At 50.1% G+C, this 19,224-nt stretch overlaps 1 protein-coding gene and 1 long non-coding RNA gene across 2 annotated transcripts; one reads left to right on the top strand and one right to left on the bottom strand.

Annotated features, from left to right (window-relative positions):
- Window positions 1-5,622, bottom strand: LOC134476448 (uncharacterized). Its single transcript, XR_010048099.1, has 3 exons — window positions 5,594-5,622; window positions 2,565-2,652; window positions 1-276 (listed from the first exon to the last, which is right to left on the bottom strand). It is a non-coding gene; the product is annotated as an uncharacterized LOC134476448 (long non-coding RNA).
- On the top strand, window positions 5,385-19,195 carry Epha1 (EPH receptor A1). Its single transcript, XM_003475244.3, has 18 exons — window positions 5,385-5,542; window positions 6,474-6,541; window positions 9,490-9,771; window positions 11,259-11,661; window positions 11,869-12,024; window positions 12,342-12,686; window positions 12,814-12,941; window positions 13,182-13,335; window positions 13,596-13,692; window positions 13,898-13,956; window positions 14,781-14,906; window positions 15,754-15,939; window positions 16,066-16,127; window positions 16,234-16,440; window positions 16,599-16,748; window positions 17,048-17,241; window positions 18,582-18,737; window positions 18,824-19,195. The coding sequence occupies exons 1-18, from the start codon at window positions 5,455-5,457 to the stop codon at window positions 18,900-18,902; spliced, it is 2,940 nt and encodes a 979-aa protein (XP_003475292.1). The 5' UTR covers window positions 5,385-5,454; the 3' UTR covers window positions 18,903-19,195.
- Window positions 19,196-19,224: the final 29 nt, after the last annotated feature.

Here is a 19,224-nt window from a genome sequence, read left to right as displayed (position 1 = left end):
TTGGTTTTATTTTATTTCAGTATGATAGGTCTGTTGAGAGAAGAGGTAAGGGGCCATGGAAGCAAAGCCTTACATCTGAATACACTTGAATGTAACGCATAACCCATTCTCCTGACCCCGTTTCTCTCCCATCAGCTCCAGAACCAATTATATCTTCCTCCTTGTGGCTGTTTCTCTGCATTGTTTGACTTGAGTGTCCTCTTCTGCAAAGCTTGCTCTGGGATGCAGTGAAAAATCACAGCTTCTCCATTCTCTGTCTTCAGCACAAACAAAATGCTTTGGAGAATTTTAATAATGTAGAAATACAAGATTCAAAAAGTAAATTCAGGAAGAAATGCAATATATCCCAAAAACAGTAATGTGGTATTTCCTTTCTAAATGCTTCACAATGTAAATGGATCAAGAGTGATTTCTCTTAGCTCCTTGGTCAGTCTTCTTTGGCTGCTTTTTGAGATTTGAGCTCCCCCAAACATCGGTTAAGTCAGGAACTCATGCTCATCAGCATCATTCTTCTTCTAGCAGACTTTACTGCTGGTTTTCTCAGACTTACCTTGCAAATAAACCTGTTTAGGTTGACACAGAAGTGAAAATGCTGCCTCTTAGCATTACATGGTCATCCCGGGGGGGGGGGGTGCTCAAATATTCTATCATGTGTACACCTGCCTCATATGCTGTGAAGTAGATGTCTTTGACAGACATCTTTTCCTCCTGGCTCCACTGGTTCTTTGCCTGCTGTAACAACATACTTGTGATTGAGTGATGCACAAAGAACTGAGATCTATGTAGCCCATGACTACACAGGGTAGAAGGTCTAAGAACATGGCACCCACTTCTACTTCACAACTGGTGAGAGCCTTTGTGCTGCATCTAGCATAGCAGACAGTGTCCTATGATGAGCCAGAGCATGGGTATTAAATTGGGTCTCTCTTCTTATAAAGCCTCACCGAATCCCACCTCCCTAAAGCTTCACCTCCAAACAGAACATGCAGGAAGTGGGGGATTAAATTTCCCACGAATGACATTTGGGGGGATATATTCAAACCATATCATCATCACACCACCCCATGTTATAGATGAGAAAGCTGAGGCTCAAAAACAGCTATGATTTGCCCAGGATCACACAGCTTTTGAATACTAATACTTAACAGGTAACACTGCTTCTTACATTTCAAAGAAAACTGTCTCTATCACAGAAAGTCCTATTTCTGGAGACTCAGTTACCTAAACAATATCAGGTATATTCCTCATTACAGAATCACTTGGAAGAGAAGAATTTTGGGAGGGATGACATAATACATATCAAACACCTCTGCATATACTTAATCTCTTAATGAGCATTTGGCCTAGTAAAAACTTTTTTTGAAAATGGAAGTACCTCATAGGAGGAAGTACATTGTGGGAGGATTAATCTTACCTCATAGACATGGAAACGAGGTAGATAAACCACAGAACTCACTCAGTATATCAATTCAAATAGAGAACATTTAACCATAGATCAAGAGGCCTTTAAAGATAAGGTGTTCTTCAACTGATACATGAAAATGAATCATACATTTTGAGAGTGGAACACAAAAGTGTGAACAAATCTCACACACATAATGGCAATGAAAGAATTCAAACACCAAAGAAAACATTTCAGATGACTCCATGTCATAACCAAACAAATCTAATTCACAGTATGTTAAGTCATATGCTACCTGGAGTGCATAGGGGAAGAGAACTCAAGACAAAAATGAAATGCTTCCCATTATCTTTAGTTCTTAAAACCCAGAGAAAGGGGTTAGGTAGGACCACAAGTTCAGGAGCCACATAGAACTGGGTTCAAATTCTGAGTCTGCAACTGAGTAACTTTGCACAAATAACTTATACAACTTGTGTCTTGGATTTTGCATCAATAAAAGAGACTAATAATACCTTCCTCAAAGGGTTGGTGTGAGAAGTGAGTGGAATAATGTACATAAAGTGCCCCACAGCATGCGTAGGTGCAGTAATAAATGGTAACTATTATTACCCCGCCCCATGCCTGATAGTAAACTAGGATCAGAGGAGAGATAGGCAGAGGACAGACAAAATGGAAGAGGAAGCACCCAGCCAGGCTTGTGATCAAAAGATGTGTAGAACCACCGGAACGCTGCTCCAGGGAGAGCTGGTTCTTTCCTCCCACTGCCCACACAGTCTCCCAAACATTGCTGCCTGCAAGTGTGGGCCAGCCCTGTGCAACCAACAAATTATTTTCATTGCATCCACAGAGGCCCTTGCTGGGAGACCTGATACTAATCTGATAAATTATAGATAAATTACAGATGCATAAATTGCATCGTGGTTACCAGCAGTTTACTGGGTTACCATCGTGGTGCTGTAAGTTTCATCTTAACCTGAGCTTTATAGCTAAAAAGGCTTTAACACAGGTTCTTGTAATTTCACCTTATCCCAGATCAGAAAGGAGTCAGCCTAGGAGGAAAGTAGAAGATAATTTTTTAAACAGTGGTGTTAAGATCAAAGCTGCAGGGAGGGACTAGCTGGAGCCCAGAAGACCCCAGGCTATAGAGACTGAGTTTTCCTACCTGACAACTGAATGAAGACAACAGCCACACTGGGTTCTGAATACAGGAGGGAGGAGCCCTTTTGGGAAGTCAGGATGCCCTGGCTCCTCTGAGATCAAAGCAGAGAAAGAATTGTTAGTTTTGACTTTGAATTGCTAAGGACATCCTAGGGTATCTGTACACATAATCCTCATCAGCAATGGAATGGAGCCAACAGCAGCGGACATCTGGATCTTGGGAGCATCATGCTGAAGGGGAAAAGCTGGCTCCCAGAGATTCTAGAAAAAGCCACACATCTATACTGACAAACCCCCAGGGCCCAAAGTGGCACTGAGTCAAAGAGGTGCTGCAAAGGTTTCTAGGGAATGGAAGCATTCTCTGTCCTGACTGAGGTGGTAACACGGCAGATGCATTGGTCAGAGTCCCCTGAACTGTCCATTTGGGAAAGATGCAATTTATTTTATGGAGGTTATAAAATATAGCTGATTTTAAAGGGGAAAAAATGATATCTTAGTCATAGAGGTTGTTTTGCTCTGGAAGACAAGTCTTAGCCTCTCCCATTTCTCCTAGATTAACATTTGCTAGGTACTTCATAGTTAAGGGAGCATTTTCTCCTCTTTTGATCATCACACACACTGTACGAGTTGGGCATGACTTATAGATAAGGAGACAATGCTACAGTAACGGCCTAAGTCTTCTAAATCAGAAACACTATTGCTTTGCCCTTGCCAGGATCATCCTAGGAAATGCCTTAGAGATCCCTCAGGACCAGAAAAGGTAGAGCCCAAAAACTATAAATAATGAATATTAGTAACAACACAGCTGTGCCATTCCTTCAAGACAGAGACCAAAACTAAAGGCAGCAAGGTATGGAAAAATGTGAAACTGGGATTATCCTGAAGGAGAATAGAAGGACCTTCATTTCTCGTATGTGAGACTTTCAGACCCACATAGAAAGTCAAACAAAAACAAAAGCAGGGCTTCCTTCCAGTGCTGCAGTCTCCACCTCTCACCGCGCAGCACACACCTCCCCCCTGCCAAACCTCTAGGGTCCCAGGGGTCTTCTAATTTTAACAAACTACAGCAAGAAGCACATGCATTACCTCACCACAGTCTGGCTTATTTCCTAGCAGTGACTGACCAACCCTTGCTCCATCCCCCCTTCCGCTGGCTTTGCACCCTACACCCATTCCTCTCCGCTGAAATCACACAGCTCTGACCCCAGAGAGCCAGCATGAGCCCCCCCCCCCTGCTTCCCAAATCCCTTAGCATCAGAAAAGAGGCCCCTGGTATTACATGATCCCCTCTGGATACATAGTTTAAAACCATGCAAGTAGGGGCTACAGAGAAGGAGGGAAGAGAAAATATGTAACGGTGTGCACAGGGTAGGGCACACTGAAACCAGCAACAGGACAGCATGTAGTTGTTAACAGGATGTGAGTGGACAGTAACAAGTGGGAAGAGAGGAAGTTCTATTTTCTATTTTGTACCTTTCTGTTCAACATGACTTTTCTAAACAATGTACACAGATTACATTTATTTATATATCTCAATAAAGATAGATGAGGCCAAAAAATTGTGGGCTGAGTTTCTCTTTTAGGAGGGGGTATCTTATATATCTGTAAAGAAAAGGGGAGAGAATTAACTCATAAATAAATATGATTCACCACCTCCCTTCCTTCAGTGAGGAAAACATGCAACAATGTTAATGTTAGGAAGCTGTAAATAAGTTCCCCAAAAGGGATAATGGCAGAAAGAGGGGCTGCAGGAGTAGCCTTCAGAGGCGCATCACTCCCCTGGGGGTCACTGTGTCTCTGTTTGCACCTCCAGTGGGGTTCGCTCCCATTTCCTATTTAGCCATCTGCGTGCAAGCTTGAGGCCCTGAGTCCAACATTCTTGAGACTAAGAATGTTGTCCAGGGCCTATTTTACCATACGGAGTGGAATGGTGCTTTCAGAATTTAAGGCATGTATAGCAGAGATTTATGTAGGACATAAATAAGGCAGTGTCCAACAAAACAGGAGGGCCTGGGCCCTACATCACCAGAAAGGGCTCAGGTAGCAGCCAGCGCTCTCTTTCTCCACCACCTGTGCCTAGAACCGTCCCCAGATCACCACATCTGCTGCTTGACGAGGTTCAAACGCCTTCGCCTGTTTACCAAGACCTTTCCTTTCCTGCACTGGCCCGCACCTGTCCTTCTGCCCTGGCTCCCAAGACAAATCTGGGCCCCAGCAGTCAAACTGGTCTCTTCACCACTCCCCATTTTCCAAGTGCTCCTCCAGGCTCCCTATCTAGCTCCTTCACGCCTCTCCCAACCTCTGCCTGACAATTGGGCTCAGGCAGCTTTTCCCCAAGATTCCCTGGCACACCTCTCTGCAGAGCTGGTCTTGTCCTCCTCCCACTTTCCCACTGTCCCCAACTGTTTTGCTAAGGGTTGCACCTGCTTGCACTGTGGTTGGCTAAGCCTCCCGCACCAGGGGACAGAGCCCTCTCTCATTGCTGCCTTTCTTGATGTCTGTCACAGAAGTAGGGTCTGCACAAACGCTGCAGGAGGAATACAGGGGCGTAGTCACATCAGAGGTAAGACCAGGGTGGATCAAGACTGGATTGGAGTTAAGATCAAAATTGAGAAAGGTGAGTCAATGTCAGGTCCCACCCACTAGGCGGCGCCTGCAGTCTCATTCCGGTCAAGTTGCCTCCAGGTTTTCAAGTTTGGTACCTGTCGGACAAGTTTCCTTCCTGCTCTCCTGTCCCTTTAAGAAGGTGAACCAGGTGAGGCCAAGGTCCCGCCCCGAGGCTCTGGCCCCGCCCCCAGGCTCTGGCCCCGCCCCCGCCCAGCCGGCCCGGTTGCCCTGCGCCTCGCGACCTGGCCCAGCCGTCGGGGCCCAGGTCCCAGGTCCCGGCCGGCGCCATGGAGCGGCGCTGGGCCCGGGCGCTTGGGCTGCTGCCGCTGCTACTTCTCTGTGCCCCGCTGCGCCCGGGGGCACGCGCCGAGGAAGGTACAGACCCCATCCTGCCCGTCCGTGCCCTTCCCCTGGGGAGCCGCGTACCTCTGCAGGCCCTGCGCCCAGCCTTCCTTCTGTTCCCCGACTAGCTAGGCTGCTCTTTGCTCTTTAACCCTTAATTGCTGCTCTCGCGGGTCAGACACCCTATCCCTGCTGGCCAGCAATTTTTGCATGGGGGTAGGAGTGCCTGACCATTGCCAGGAAGCTGCATGCACCCCACCCAGCCTGGGCCACTGGGGGTCCCTTCATTCCCAGGCAGCGAGACCAGAGCCCCTCTGATACGAGGTGGAAGCCACCTTTGGCCAATCTAGGCTGGGCGACAGGATGACCTGACCCCGAGGAAAAGGGTTAGTACTCAAGACCCAGGGCTTCCCGTATAGAGCGGGGTCAAACCTTGCACCTAAAAGCTCTCACGGTGTCCCCTGCTTCCCAAACCCTGGGTCCCCCACATCCCCAAATCAGAGCTGCGCCTTGCACTTCCACATGATACCCCCAGCCACTTGCCATGGAAAGTAGAAGTCAGCCTCTGGGACTTTCCAGGGTCCTGCTGAGCAGCTGCAGAACCCAAGTCCCCCTGCCAACCCCCACTGCAGCTGTGCAACAGATGGGGTCCGGCCTACACCTTCCAACCTCCCTCGGACCCCAGTGGATAAATCCTTCCTGGAGCTACTGGAATCATGCCTTTGGTCTTGACTTTGTTCAAAGCTCCAGTGCTCCAATGCTTGCCTCACTCTGCCCAGCTCTCTTACACTCTTAACACCCTGTAATCCCTTAGCTCTGCACTCCTCCTCGCTGTCCTCCTGCTCCCTCAAGCCTCTGGATGTCAAAGATGTTAGGAAGCAATGTGGACGCCAGGGCCCCAGCGAGAGGAATGTGGGTTGCACGGCTCCCTCAAGGGTGACAGGCTCCTTTCCCCTTCCCTCAGTCACTCTGGTAGACACGAGCAAGGCACAAGGAGAACTGGGCTGGCTGCTGGACCCCCCAGAGGACGGGGTAAGTGTTGGGAAGAAGGATTTGGGGAGGCTCAAGGGTGAAGGCCAGTGGGAATTGGGGCGGGAAAAGTGGGTGGAGGAACAGAAAAGAGCAGGAAAAACTGGAAGTGTCTCCTCCTGGAGGGGGAGGGGAGGCTGAGTCAACGCCTCCCTCCCGAATGGGATTTGGGGGGGTCAGGCTTCACTCCTCCCCCCACCTCCTGGTAAATACTCCTTGGGTGAGGCTTGGGGTGAAGGCTCCTGCAGGGAGAGACCCCAAGCAGGGCCTGGCTTGGGAAGGGACTGAAAGAGTAGAAATATCCTGGGGCCTAGCTATGTTCATCCCAGTGGAGTTGCATGAGTTGGTTTCAGGGGGTCAGGAACTCCATAAAAGTGTGTTCAAAACCATAAGTGGACATTTTGTACTTGAGAGGAAAGACAAAGCTTCCATCACATTCTTCACATGTTAAAAGCTGCTCGCCTCAGGGTGTCAGAGCCTTTGGCTGGGTGTCCATTCCTTCCAGGTAGGCACCTTGAGCACCAGCTATAACAGCTGTTGGAGAACCAAGAGTCTGCTCTAAGTCCGTTCCTTCTCTGGGTGTCCCTCAGACCAAGTGAGCAGAGGTCAGTGGTAGGTGGGTCCAGAGAGTGTATTTGGACACGAAGTCCAGAGAACACCCTTGCTACCACTCAACAGAGCTGGCCACAGAGCCACCAGAGCTGCCTCAATGGACAGACTCACTGCTCCCCTGGACCATGTTCCTTGGATGTTTCCTTCTTCACCGTCCCTCAGACTTCCACCCACCCTTTCTTGGGTCAGAGTTACTTGGTTTCCTCCCCTCTGGGTCTGAGGGTCCTGGCTTCATTCTCTGATGTCCCACAGAATGGCCTGTAATTAAAGTTAATAGACTAAACCATAATATATCCTCCAGAAGGGGCCGTTTAGGAAAGCTTAGATTAGGCCAGCCCTAATAGGCGCCTCGTCTCATAAAGCACCTCATCACCCCACAACAACGGCTGCAGTTCCATCTGCTGCCTCCCACGGGCCCCTGCCACCCCCACTGACATAGCTCTTTATTAACTGGGTCAGGGAGACAGGAAGGACCTTTTCTCAATCTTGCTGGGAAAACAGGCTTGCAGTCTTCAGGCAAGAAGAAAAAGCCAGCACCCCTTACCTTGCTTGCCCCTACTTCTCAAAGCATGCACACACGCGCGCGCGCGCACACACACACACACAAACACACGCACGCACACACACATATGTATGCACTCAGAGTCCAGCCCCGCCCCCCATGTAGCAGTTAGCAGGGCCTGAGTGGTGAGTGAAAAGTCTTAATGCTGCTCCTGGTTCTCCCCCATCTGTTGCTGCTGGCACTGGGAGAAGCCGTTACAGCTGAGAACATCTGCTTCTCTAGCTCCAGCTGCAGCCTTGGCAATTTGGCTATGGAGGTGCAGATTGACCACCCACCACCCCGTCAACCTGCCCTGCCTGTGCCTTCTTCCACCCAGAATGGTTTCCTGGCAGGTGCAGGCTCCAGGTGCTTTTCTTGACAACTTCGCTGCCCCTTGCCCCATCTTTGAACTTGCAAGCATAATGCAGAAGTGTGTGCCTCACAGCAGCTTATATTTCTGCCCCATCACACTACCAAAATTTTTCATTAATGATGCTTTTTCTTGCCTTTCCATCAAGCTTAGAGTAGGCGGGAGAATTTGAGAACTGTAGTAGAGTACACCTTCCAATAGTGGGAATTTTATGAATTATAAAGTCCCACTTCCCTGGGAAAGTGGACTGTCTGTATTAAGGTGGTAGGTTTTATCAGGTTATGAGATGGCCTCCAAAATATTAAAGGGATATTTTGTAAAATTTGACAGCTGTTTTCTTAAATTCATCTGGAATAAATGCACCTTAAGGAATGAGAAAGTTTTGTTTTTTTTTTTTTTTTAAGAAGAAATGGTAGACACATCCTAGCAGCAGATATCAGAACATCAATAATAGTTAAAATACGTGGTGTTGACAAGAATCCTCAGGCCCATGGAACAGAACAGAAAGTCCAAAAACATCCCCACGTATGTGATATTTGACACTGACACTGCAAATCAATGTGGAAAATATTGTAGAGAAAGACGTGATTTGTTAAAACATAAAGTAGCCTACAGGACAACACCAGTTGGATCTCCTTTGTGTTAAAAACTCAACGCAGAAGCACTTAGACATTTCTGTGAAGATGCTGAAAGGGTTCTGCAAAGTTTTACTCTGAGTGGTTAACAATGGCTGCCTCTGGGAATGGAGGGAAGGAGATGGAATTTAACCTTTTTATTCTGTGTACATCTTGATTTCTTCTCTGTGTAATTAACACAGAGAGGCGTAATGATTAAGAGCGTAAACTCTGGAGCCTGCAACGCCTGGCTTCATGGTTCTGCTCTTCACACCTGAGCAGGTCACTCAGCCACTGGGCAAGTCGCTCCACCTCTCTTCCTCAGAGAAAGTGCTTAGGATAGTGACTGACCGGTGGTAACTGCTGTGTTAGTGTTCAGCTGTTTTTACTAGGTTTTAAAATTCTTTCAAACTGTCGGACCTGATAGTGCCTGAGAGTCCAGCTGACTCTTTCAATTGATTTGTTAATGGCCGTAACTGGAAAGAATATTGGAAAAGGTGAGAGTAGCCTGTAGTGAAGTTTTGTAGTTGTTCCTGGTCTCCAAAGGCCAGGATCCTCCTCTCTGCACAGCTACAGAAGTTTTTAAATGAGCTTTGCCTTTGACACTTCTGCTGATGAATGGGTATTTTTATTTTTAGAGTTGGAGTAGATGAACTGCAGGGAGCGAGGCTAACTCAGGGGCTATTTTTCTGCCTAGCTTATGACCAAGTCAATCTACAACCCTAAACACTTAACCTACTATCCTGGGGCTGAGGGATCAGGTTGGGCAGGTCTTTATCAGCTCTAGTCTCTAACTCTGATGATCTCCCCACAGTGGAGCGAGGTGCAACAGATGCTGAATGAGACGCCGCTGTACATGTACCAGGACTGCCCACTGCAGGAAAATGGAGACACAGACCACTGGCTTCGCTCCAACTGGATCTACCGAGGGGAGGAAGCCTCACGAGTCCATGTAGAACTGCAATTCACTGTGCGCGACTGCAAGAGTTTCCCTGGGGGAGCCAGACCTCCGGGCTGCAAGGAGACTTTCAACCTCCTGTACATGGAGAGTGACCAGGATGTGGGCATCCAGCTGCGACGACCCTTGTTCCAAAAGGTACTGATGCCCCTGTGTGTCATCCCAGGCCTCCACTGAACCCTGCCTGGCTCCTTACCATGACCCTGCTCAGCTAAGAAAGGATAAAATGTGGCAGAGAGGAGAAGGAAGCACAGGTGTAGGATAATGAAAAGAATGTGGGAGTAGAAACCAGAAAGGCTGGATGTGAGTAGCCCTCTACTGTTCCTGCTAAGGGCTCCAAGCTTTGAATTCCTCATCAAAAAGTGATTGTGGGACTAGCCTTGTCTGTCCCAAAGGCTTTGACGTGCATGCACTGAGATGACCAGCTGCCACAGTAGCAAAAGGAAGTGTGGTGCAGATATACTTAGACTTTGTCTGTTAGCCATCTTGGTACGATATTCATTTGCAACCCACCCCACAAGTTTTGAAGTGAGAGTTTTATGGTAGGGCAATTTCCTGCCAGCAACCTCTTAACTCAGGAAACAGAAATGCAAAACAGTAAGGAGCATATTATTATGGAACATGCTCTCATTCCTCTCCAAAGAGAAAAGTTGTGAAGTTTATTATTAGTAATAAATTAATTATAACTGATCATCTCATTGCAGCAGGGTTAGGAACACCTTCCAATAGTGGGAATTTTATGAATTATAAAGTCCTACTTCCTCTGAGGTGGGGATCTAGTTCAGCGGCACAAACGCCTGCCTGGCAAGGTCCTGAGTTCAATTCCTGATACCGAAAATTAAAAAAGCCAGGTGTGGTACTGGCACACACCTGTAATCTCAGTATTTGGGAGGCTGAGGCAGGAGGATCACTCTGAGTTCGAGGCTAGCCTCTACTACATAGTGAGACCTTGTTTCAAAAAACAAGCCAAAAGAAGTCCACTTTCTAGAGTCCAGTTGTAGCGCTATCGTGGCATAGCTGTATGGTCTCACACAAGGTCTCTAGTTCCTCCTAGACTTGGTTTTCTCATCTGGTCATAGAAATGATACGGTGTCTCACCTCGCAGGGTTACTGACATAGACAAAATGCTCCACCTGGTACCTTATACATAAAAAGCTCACCAGTCATGACTGGCTCAATTGTAAATTATAGTTTAAGTATCCTTTATCTAGAATGCTTACAATCAGAAGTGTTTCTGATTTTTTCAGACTGCAGTATTTGACTGTGCCAAATGAGATGTTTTAGAGCACCCAACTCTAAACATGAAATGCATTCGTATTTCCTACACACTTTATACACATAGCTGGAAGGTAATTTCACACAATATCTTTCGTTGTGTTTCTTTTTTTTTTACACAATGTTTTCAGTGTACCTGCATTTTTACGGTGACCAGCCACCTGAGGTCAGGGATGGAATTTTCCATGAAGGGCATCAGGCCCGGAAAGTTTCAGAGTTGGAAACATTTCAGTTTGGACTTTCAGATCAGGGGTGATCAATCTGTATTAAGCCAACAGCCATCCATTTCTGTTATATGGGGATGAAGTATGGCCTTCATTCGTTCCCTCTCCTCCCCTCGTTCCTCCCAGGTAACCACAGTGGCTGCAGACCAGAGCTTCACCATCCGCGACAAGGCGTCTGGCTCCGTGAAGCTGAACGTGGAGCGCTGCTCCTTGGGCCACCTCACCCGCCGTGGTCTCTACCTCGCCTTCCACAACCCTGGTGCCTGTGTAGCCTTGGTGTCTGTACGAGTGTTCTACCAGCGCTGTCCTGAGACTGTGCACGGCTTGGCCCAGTTCCCTGACACCCTTCCTGGGCCCGGCAGTTTGGTCGAAGTGGCGGGGATTTGCCTGCCACATGCGCAGGTCGGCGCTGGGCCCTCCGCTGTACCCCGAATGCACTGCAGCCCTGACGGCGAGTGGTTGGTACCTGTGGGCCAGTGCTTCTGTGAGCCGGGCTATGAGGAAGGAAGCGGCGGTGTGGGATGCACTGGTAAGGAAGGAAGCAATGAGACTCTCCCAGGACCGCTCAGGAGGGCCTCCTGGGAGCCAAGCAGGAAAGGGTACTGACCCTGCTTCTTGTGCAGTTGAGTGCCCAGAAGCCCTGGGGACGCCTCTGCAGAGGTGTTCCCCGTGTGATGAATGGGGTGGAGAGAGAGTGGAGCTGGAAATCACGAGTGGCCTACCCTTTTCTTTCCAGCCTGCCCTCGGGGCTCCTACCGTACAGACCTGAGCACATCCCGTTGTCTCAAGTGCCCTCACCACAGCTCAGCAGATGCTGAGGGGGCCACCGTCTGTACCTGTGAAAGTGGTCACTACCGAGCCCCTGGGGAGGGCCACCAGGAGGCTTGCACACGTGAGTCCATCGAACAAGTTCAAGAGGGAGTGCTGAACCTCTGCCCAGCCTTCATTAGGGTCAGAATTTCTGGAGTTATCAGATATTGGATACTGTCCAGGGTGACAGACAATTCCTTGTGGCCACTCCCCTGACCCCTGCTCTCCTTGGAATATGCAGAAAGTGATTACATTGCTTTCTCTTCAGTAGAAGTCCAGTTTCCAATCAAAGCCTTTGGGAGACTTTGGAAATTGGGGTGCTGAGTTGAGAGAATGTAAGGAAGTCTGTGGGTCAGATAAGGTTGAAACTGGCACCTACCGATGACTCTTCTCCTCTAGGCCCTCCGTCTGCTCCTGGAAACCTGAGCTTCTCTGTATCAGGGACTCAGCTCTCCCTGCGCTGGGAGCCCCCCACCGATATGGGCGGACGCCAGGATGTGCAATACAGTGTGGAGTGTTTGCAGTGTCGGGGCACAGCACAGGATGGGGGACCCTGTCAGCCCTGTGGGACAGGTGTGCACCTCTCCCCAGGGGCCAGGGAGCTTACCACGCCTTCTGTGAAGGTTGAAGGCCTTGAGCCCAATGCCAACTACACCTTTAACATCAAATCCCAAAACGGAGTGTCTAGGTTAAGCAGTTCCAGCCCAGCCAGTGCCTCCCTCAGGATCAACATGGGCCAGGCAGGTAGGCACTCGGTCCAGGCTAAGGTCTGGAAACCTCAAGGGCCAGAGGTGGACAGAAAGTGGTTGAACTGCTGCTTAACTCATTCCCTCTTGCTTCCATATCCATTTCCGTCCCTGTGAACTCCTAGAGTCACTGTCGGGATTGTCTCTGAGGCTGGTCAAGAAAGAACCAAGGCAGCTGGAGCTGACCTGGGCGGGGTCTCGACCCCGCAGCCCTGGGGGTAACCTGAGCTATGAGCTGCACGTGCTGCACCAGGTCAGCAGGCTACCCGTGTGTGTGCTGGGGCGGGGGTGTCCTTTGTGTCTGTGGGCACATGATGAAATTCCTAGCCTGGGGTGCAGATGGGGGCATCCACAGCAAAAGCCTACAAAGAACCCCATCCTGGCCATGTTACCCAGCCTCTCTCGTGTGCTCCTTCCCCTGCCCTTCACCTCCACCGGGGCCTGGCTCAGCACAGCCCAGTTAACGCAAGTCCCCCCCATACACACACTGCAGGATGAAGAATGGTACCAAATGGTTCTGGAGCCCAGGGTCCTACTGACAAAACTGCAGCCGGACACTACCTACATTGTCAGAGTGCGCACATTGACCCCACTGGGCCCTGGACCTTTCTCCCCTGACCATGAGTTTCGGACGAGTCCCCCACCAGGTGGGTTTCCCCTTGTTCTACCAAACTCTCTTGTCCCACAGAATCACTTCAGCTCCTAATCCTGTTGGGGACACTTTCTTTTCTCTGTACCCATGAACAATGCACAAACACCAACTCCCATCTCCCTCTTATGAGGACAGACATGTATCTGATACCCACTGAGAGACCTGACCCCGGGTGAAGCCAGCACCCTGAGTTTTAACTCCCTGGACCCCTATGGGCTGTGAGCCCCCAGGCTTCCTGACCCCCCACCTCTACAGCTTCCAGGAGTCTGACCGGAGGAGAGATTGTGGCCATCATCTTTGGGCTGCTGCTTGGCGTAGCTCTGCTGGTTGGGATTTACATCTGCCGTTCGAGGTGCTGGGTCCTACCCTCTCCCCACCCATTCTGTGTCCCTTTGCCTGAAGAGTGGCCCCAAAGTAGCCCTTCCTGTGCCCTCCCAAAACTCTCCGTGCCCATCCCGCACACCCAGTCCCAGTTGTTTCTGGGGGAAATTCATCCGTAGCCCATTGGGCCCCTGAGGTTGTCCTGGGACCCTGAAGAAGCTGCACCACCCCTACAGGAGAGGACAGCGCCAGCGGCAACAGAGGCAGCGGGACCGAGTCACCGATGTTGATCGGGGTGAGCCAGGCACCTGAGTGTGCGTGAGTCTCTGTGTGTGTGTGTGTGTGTGTGTGTGTGTGTGTGTGTGTGTGTGTTGCATTGGAAAGCGATCAAGGGACCCACATTTGCCAAATCAACTCTGGGGGTACAGACTGGGTTTATTTTTCCTAGGGCTCTTGTGTTTTGTCACCTAATTAACTTTGGTTAATTAACTCTGCCCTAATAGCCCGTCAGTAGCTCTGATGCAATTATCTGCTGGCTGTTGGTGCTGCTACAGGGCCACTCTGGACTCTGGGCTGTTCCCTCCGTCCAACCCTGGTGGCCAGGTCTATGGACTGGGGCTGAGGCCTGGCAGGAGGGGGACTGATATATTCTGAGGCTAGTGGGTTTTCTGTCTGACACCTCATCAGGTGGCCTTGCAGGAGGTGGGGTGATACATGGGATTCCAAGAGGCTAGGGGTGGGAGGGCCCTGTCTGCAAGCAGATGAGCTGTGCCTGATGAGTGGCACAGGGACAAGAGTGAGGGTCATGAGCCATGGGAAGATTGGGTAACTTGGAACAGGGAATTTCCTCCTTGGCACTGGGTTCTGGCCCATTGCTCTGGACCCTAGGGAACAGAGACAGAGGAGCTTGGAGGACAAAGAGGAAACAAGGCTGAGATGGAGGCTTCTTTGCTTAAAAAATGGAGACCTCCCTCTTGAACCAAAGCAGAGTTTGCCTCCTGGAGCAGAGAAGTATGGAAAGATGTGAGCTTAGTCCTAGCTTTTCCTCCTTGGTCTCCACAACCCTGGGCCCTGAAATGAGTGCTGCTGTGACTGAGTCCCCACCCTTGTCCTCCCTAGAAGACAAGCTGTGGCTAAAGCCCTATGTGGACCTCCAGGCCTATGAGGACCCTGCACAGGGAGCCCTTGACTTCACCCAAGAGCTGGACCCAGACTGGCTGATCGTGGACACGGTCATAGGAGAAGGTGAGCCCTGCCATGCACAATAGCTGCTTCCTCTGTGTGGCAGCACAGGCCTCCAGCAGACCCCTACCTGCTGGCCTCACTTGGGGAGCCCATCTGGTCTCTTCCCGGAGCTCTGGATGAGTTCGCACATGCTTTACACTATGTCTCCTTGAATCGCTGGGTTTATGATAAAAACTCCACATCAGATGCCCTAGGGTAGCCCCTGCTTCCTACACGCTTTGCTCTGTGGTTGGGGGTTTCCAATAGAGTGTTAAATGCATCCTCTTCTGAACACAAATGTGTTGCTGTCTGGCCAAGGCTGCTCTCAAGTGGTTCCCAAAAGTGGGAGGTTCAGTGCCCCCCAAGGCCATCATTCCATGCCATCAATGGCCCAGTATCCGTGCACTGCCCTGATCCCTCAAGCCACCAGAGGAAATGGATCTAAACAGAGAACAAAGCGTGGCAGTGTACATGCCGATTGTGTAGCCAACCCAGTTAAGCCACGGTCAAGGAGTGCACAAAACAGAGGGAGCAAGGGTCAGCCTCCTTGTCACTTGGACACCAACCTGCTCTTCACGAAGCCCTGGACTGCAAAGGGATGTGTTTAGTGAACACCTACTTAAGCCAGGTGCTGTGCTACTCATGAAGAACAGTGGAGGTCAGGTTGCAAAGCTTATGCTGGTTCCATAGTAACCCTTCCCCAGGACAGACAGCTCCAGTCCTCCCTCTTGAGCCAAGAGGCAAGGCACAGGCACCCTGGTCCTCTGATCCTCAGAGGACAGTTCTAGAGTCATCACTGGGAGTCACTGTCTGATCCTAGGTTGCCTCATGGTGCATTGGGTCACAATCCTGTTTTCCTTCTGCCCAGGGGAGTTTGGGGAAGTTTATCGAGGGATTCTGAGCCTCCCCCGCCAAGATTGCAAAACTGTGGCTATTAAGACCTTGAAAGACACGTCCCCAGATGGCCAGTGGTGGAACTTCCTCCGTGAGGCCACTATCATGGGCCAATTCAACCATCCACACATTCTGCATCTGGAAGGCGTCATCACAAAGAGTATGAGCAGCGGTCTCTAAAAGCTAGAGGGGAGTCCAAGGGAAGGAGGGATTGCATCCACCCACTGGAAGCGGGGGTGTGTTGCCAAGGATAGGAAGAGTCATGGCATGCACTCTTGTGTCCCAGGAAAGCCCATCATGATCATCACAGAATTTATGGAAAATGGAGCCCTAGATGCTTTCCTGAAGGTAAGAAACAGAGGACCATCCAGGGAGAGGGATGTGCCATGGAGCCCTGAATCTTGGCAAGAGAAGACCTGTTAATCTCCTGACCCACTCATTCATGATGGTGCAGGATCGGGAAGACCAGCTGGCCCCTGCGCAGCTGGTGGCCATGCTACATGGCATAGCATCCGGCATGAACTACCTCAGTGACCACAATTATGTCCACCGGGACCTGGCTGCCAGGAACATCTTGGTGAATCAGAACTTGTGCTGCAAGGTGTCTGACTTTGGCCTGACTCGCCTTTTAGATGACTTTGGTGGCACCTATGAAACCCAGGTTAGAGTTCCATACATGCGACATACATGTTCATATGCATCACTGCATGCATTCCTATCTACAGAGGTTGTATGGGCACAGTAACCTGTCTCCTGCCCACAATAACTTCACCTGCCTATGCCCCATGCATGTCACTTGTCTCCCCTGTGCCTTCCTAGGGGGGCAAGATTCCCATCCGTTGGACAGCCCCTGAGGCCATTGCCCAGCGGACCTTCACCACAGCCAGTGATGTGTGGAGCTTCGGCATTGTGATGTGGGAGGTGCTGAGCTTCGGGGACAAGCCCTATGGGGATATGAGCAATCAGGAGGTAAGTCTGGAACATTCCTCCCCATAGCATCTCTGACTCAAACTTCATCTCCCAAATCCAACCCACGGTACATTTTCACAGGTAACTCTATTTCACACTGACCCTTTTTGTTTTGTTTTGTTTGGGGTCTGTTTCTTTGTTTTTTGTTTTTTGCACTCCTACATCCTCACACTTTGTCCTCTTTACTTCTCCTACCCTGGTCAGGACTGTTTCATGGCAATGACCTTATTTGAATGCTGTTTACTCCTGAGCCTCCAAGTGGGCTTCTGACCCTAGGGGCATCCATGTTCCCCTTGCAGGTAATGAAAAGTATTGAGGATGGCTACCGGCTGCCCCCTCCCGTGGACTGCCCTGCCCCTTTGTATGACCTCATGAAGGACTGCTGGGCATATGAACGCACTCGTCGGCCCACCTTCGCCCAGCTGCAGGGACAGCTGGAGAAACTGCTTGCCGATCCCTACTCCCTGAGGACCATTGCCAACTTCGATCCCAGGTATTCCGGGGGGGGGGGGGGAGCAGGGAAATTCAGAGGCCAGATCTGGAAACACACTGAGATGGAGTGTGTGTGGAGAATTTTATAAAGTAGAACTCAAAGCAGCCATTGTAGATTACCATACTACAGAAAATTACAGCCAGACCCCAATGCACTAACTGACCTAGGACTTGATGTTTTTCCTGGGGAGATTTTTGGCTGTCTGGGACTTGGGATGTGTCACCTTCCCCGTGGAACAGGTTTATATATTTAACAAATCTAGAGTGCACCCTGGTGTGGTCTCTGTGATGGCCACTGCATTTATGGCAACGTTATGGTCTGGTACCTGCTCCAGGAAGCTTGGGCAGTGAGGCTGGGGTGGGGACGGTAGGCACCTGTCCCAGCCTTGGAATGCACTCCCATCACATAGCCAGTCAAGAAGCTGAGCTGGCAGACTGCAAATGCTACAAGATGAAGGCAACATGCAGTCTGGGCTAAAGCTGGGGAAGCAGCCAGGGTCATCAAAGAGAAGCACCCCTCAGGCTGGACTTCTTGCATGCAGGGAACTCTCAACTAGTTTTTCAGAACTGCCCATGGAAGGGAGGGATTATAGTCACAATTGCATTTTACCAAAAACATGGCCAAATGTAGAGCATGAGTGGCAAGAACAAGAAAGGGAAGCCAGGCAAGGCTCTGCTTCAAATGCTTTATCGGGTAAACCAGCCAAGCTTCCTGGCCTCAGTATCAAACCACCATATATAACCTTGTCTGGGAGAAAACATGTTCCAAGTTCTAACTTTTGAAACTATCTTTTGGAGCACAACTCCTCATACGCTGGAGACTACATGTGCTAATCTTTCTGGAATGTTGGGTATTTTTCTTCCAGTAGATTTACTTTGCTAATGGTTTTTGGCTCTGGCTGACTTTAGTACAGGAACACGCATTGTGTTGTGGGTGTCCCAGTGCAAGCATAACACCAGAGGTTGAAGGAGGCAAGTGGAGGTGGCTCCCAGGACTCAGGGGCCACCCTGGAGAGGGCAGGACCACACCCAGCTGCAGGGCCTTGCCTCCTGCCTTCGGCTTTCTCTCAGCCAGTTACACACTCATCTCTGATGGGCTGGGATCCATTTCTTTTGGACAGTCTCAGAGCAGCCACCTTTACTAGATCTGTCAACATAGTGGGACTGTCAGCAGTTGTTAAGCACACCAGGAAACCAGCCAGGAAGTGGGTCCAGACAATGGCTGGCTCATTCCACAAGCTCTCCGCCGGGTGTCCAGCTTCAGGACCCACTGCTGATGTCAAGGCCAAAGCCAACCAGCCCTGCACCTGCAGATAACCAACACAGCCTGGTATCCCACAGGGTGACTCTCCGGCTGCCCAGCCTGAGTGGCTCAGATGGAATCCCTTATCGAAGCGTGTCTGAGTGGCTTGAGTCCATCCGCATGAAGCGGTACATTCTGCACTTCCGCTCGGCCGGGCTGGACACCATGGAGTGTGTGCTGGAACTGACAGCTGAGTACGGACCTGGAGCTGGGGTTTCTGAGATGATAGGGGGGCTGGGGTCTGAGCCTCCAGACTCAAAGCCTCCCTTCCTTTCTACAGGGACCTGACACAGATGGGAATCACTCTGCCTGGGCACCAGAAGCGCATTCTTTGCAGTATTCAAGGGTTTAAGGACTGAGTGGTCATGTCAGGGAGGAGACTTCTCAGTGCCCCTCCTCCTCAAGGCTCAAGAGCAGGGCCATGGTCAGTCACTCGGCCCTTCTTCAACCTACACGATGTAGGCTACTGGTGCTGCCCCTGTCCACTATTACAGGACTATGTCTCTGTGCCCAGGACACGCCTCTGTTTAAAAAAGGGAGGTGGGTGTAAGTCAAGCAGATAATGGGCAGGTGGGCACTGGGGGATGATTTAATATATATATATATATATACACATATATATTTTTGTAAATAAACAGGAACTGAGTTTTCATCCCTACCCCTGATCATTTTATCCCTCTC

The sequence above is a fragment of the Cavia porcellus genome, unplaced genomic scaffold (genome assembly GCF_034190915.1).
Source record: "Cavia porcellus strain 051 isolate PalLab524CR breed Dunkin Hartley unplaced genomic scaffold, mCavPor4.1 scaffold_6, whole genome shotgun sequence".
Taxonomy (NCBI): domain Eukaryota; kingdom Metazoa; phylum Chordata; class Mammalia; order Rodentia; family Caviidae; genus Cavia; species Cavia porcellus.
The sequence above is the reverse complement of the archived record's forward strand: the minus strand, read 5'-3'. Positions and strand labels throughout refer to the sequence as shown.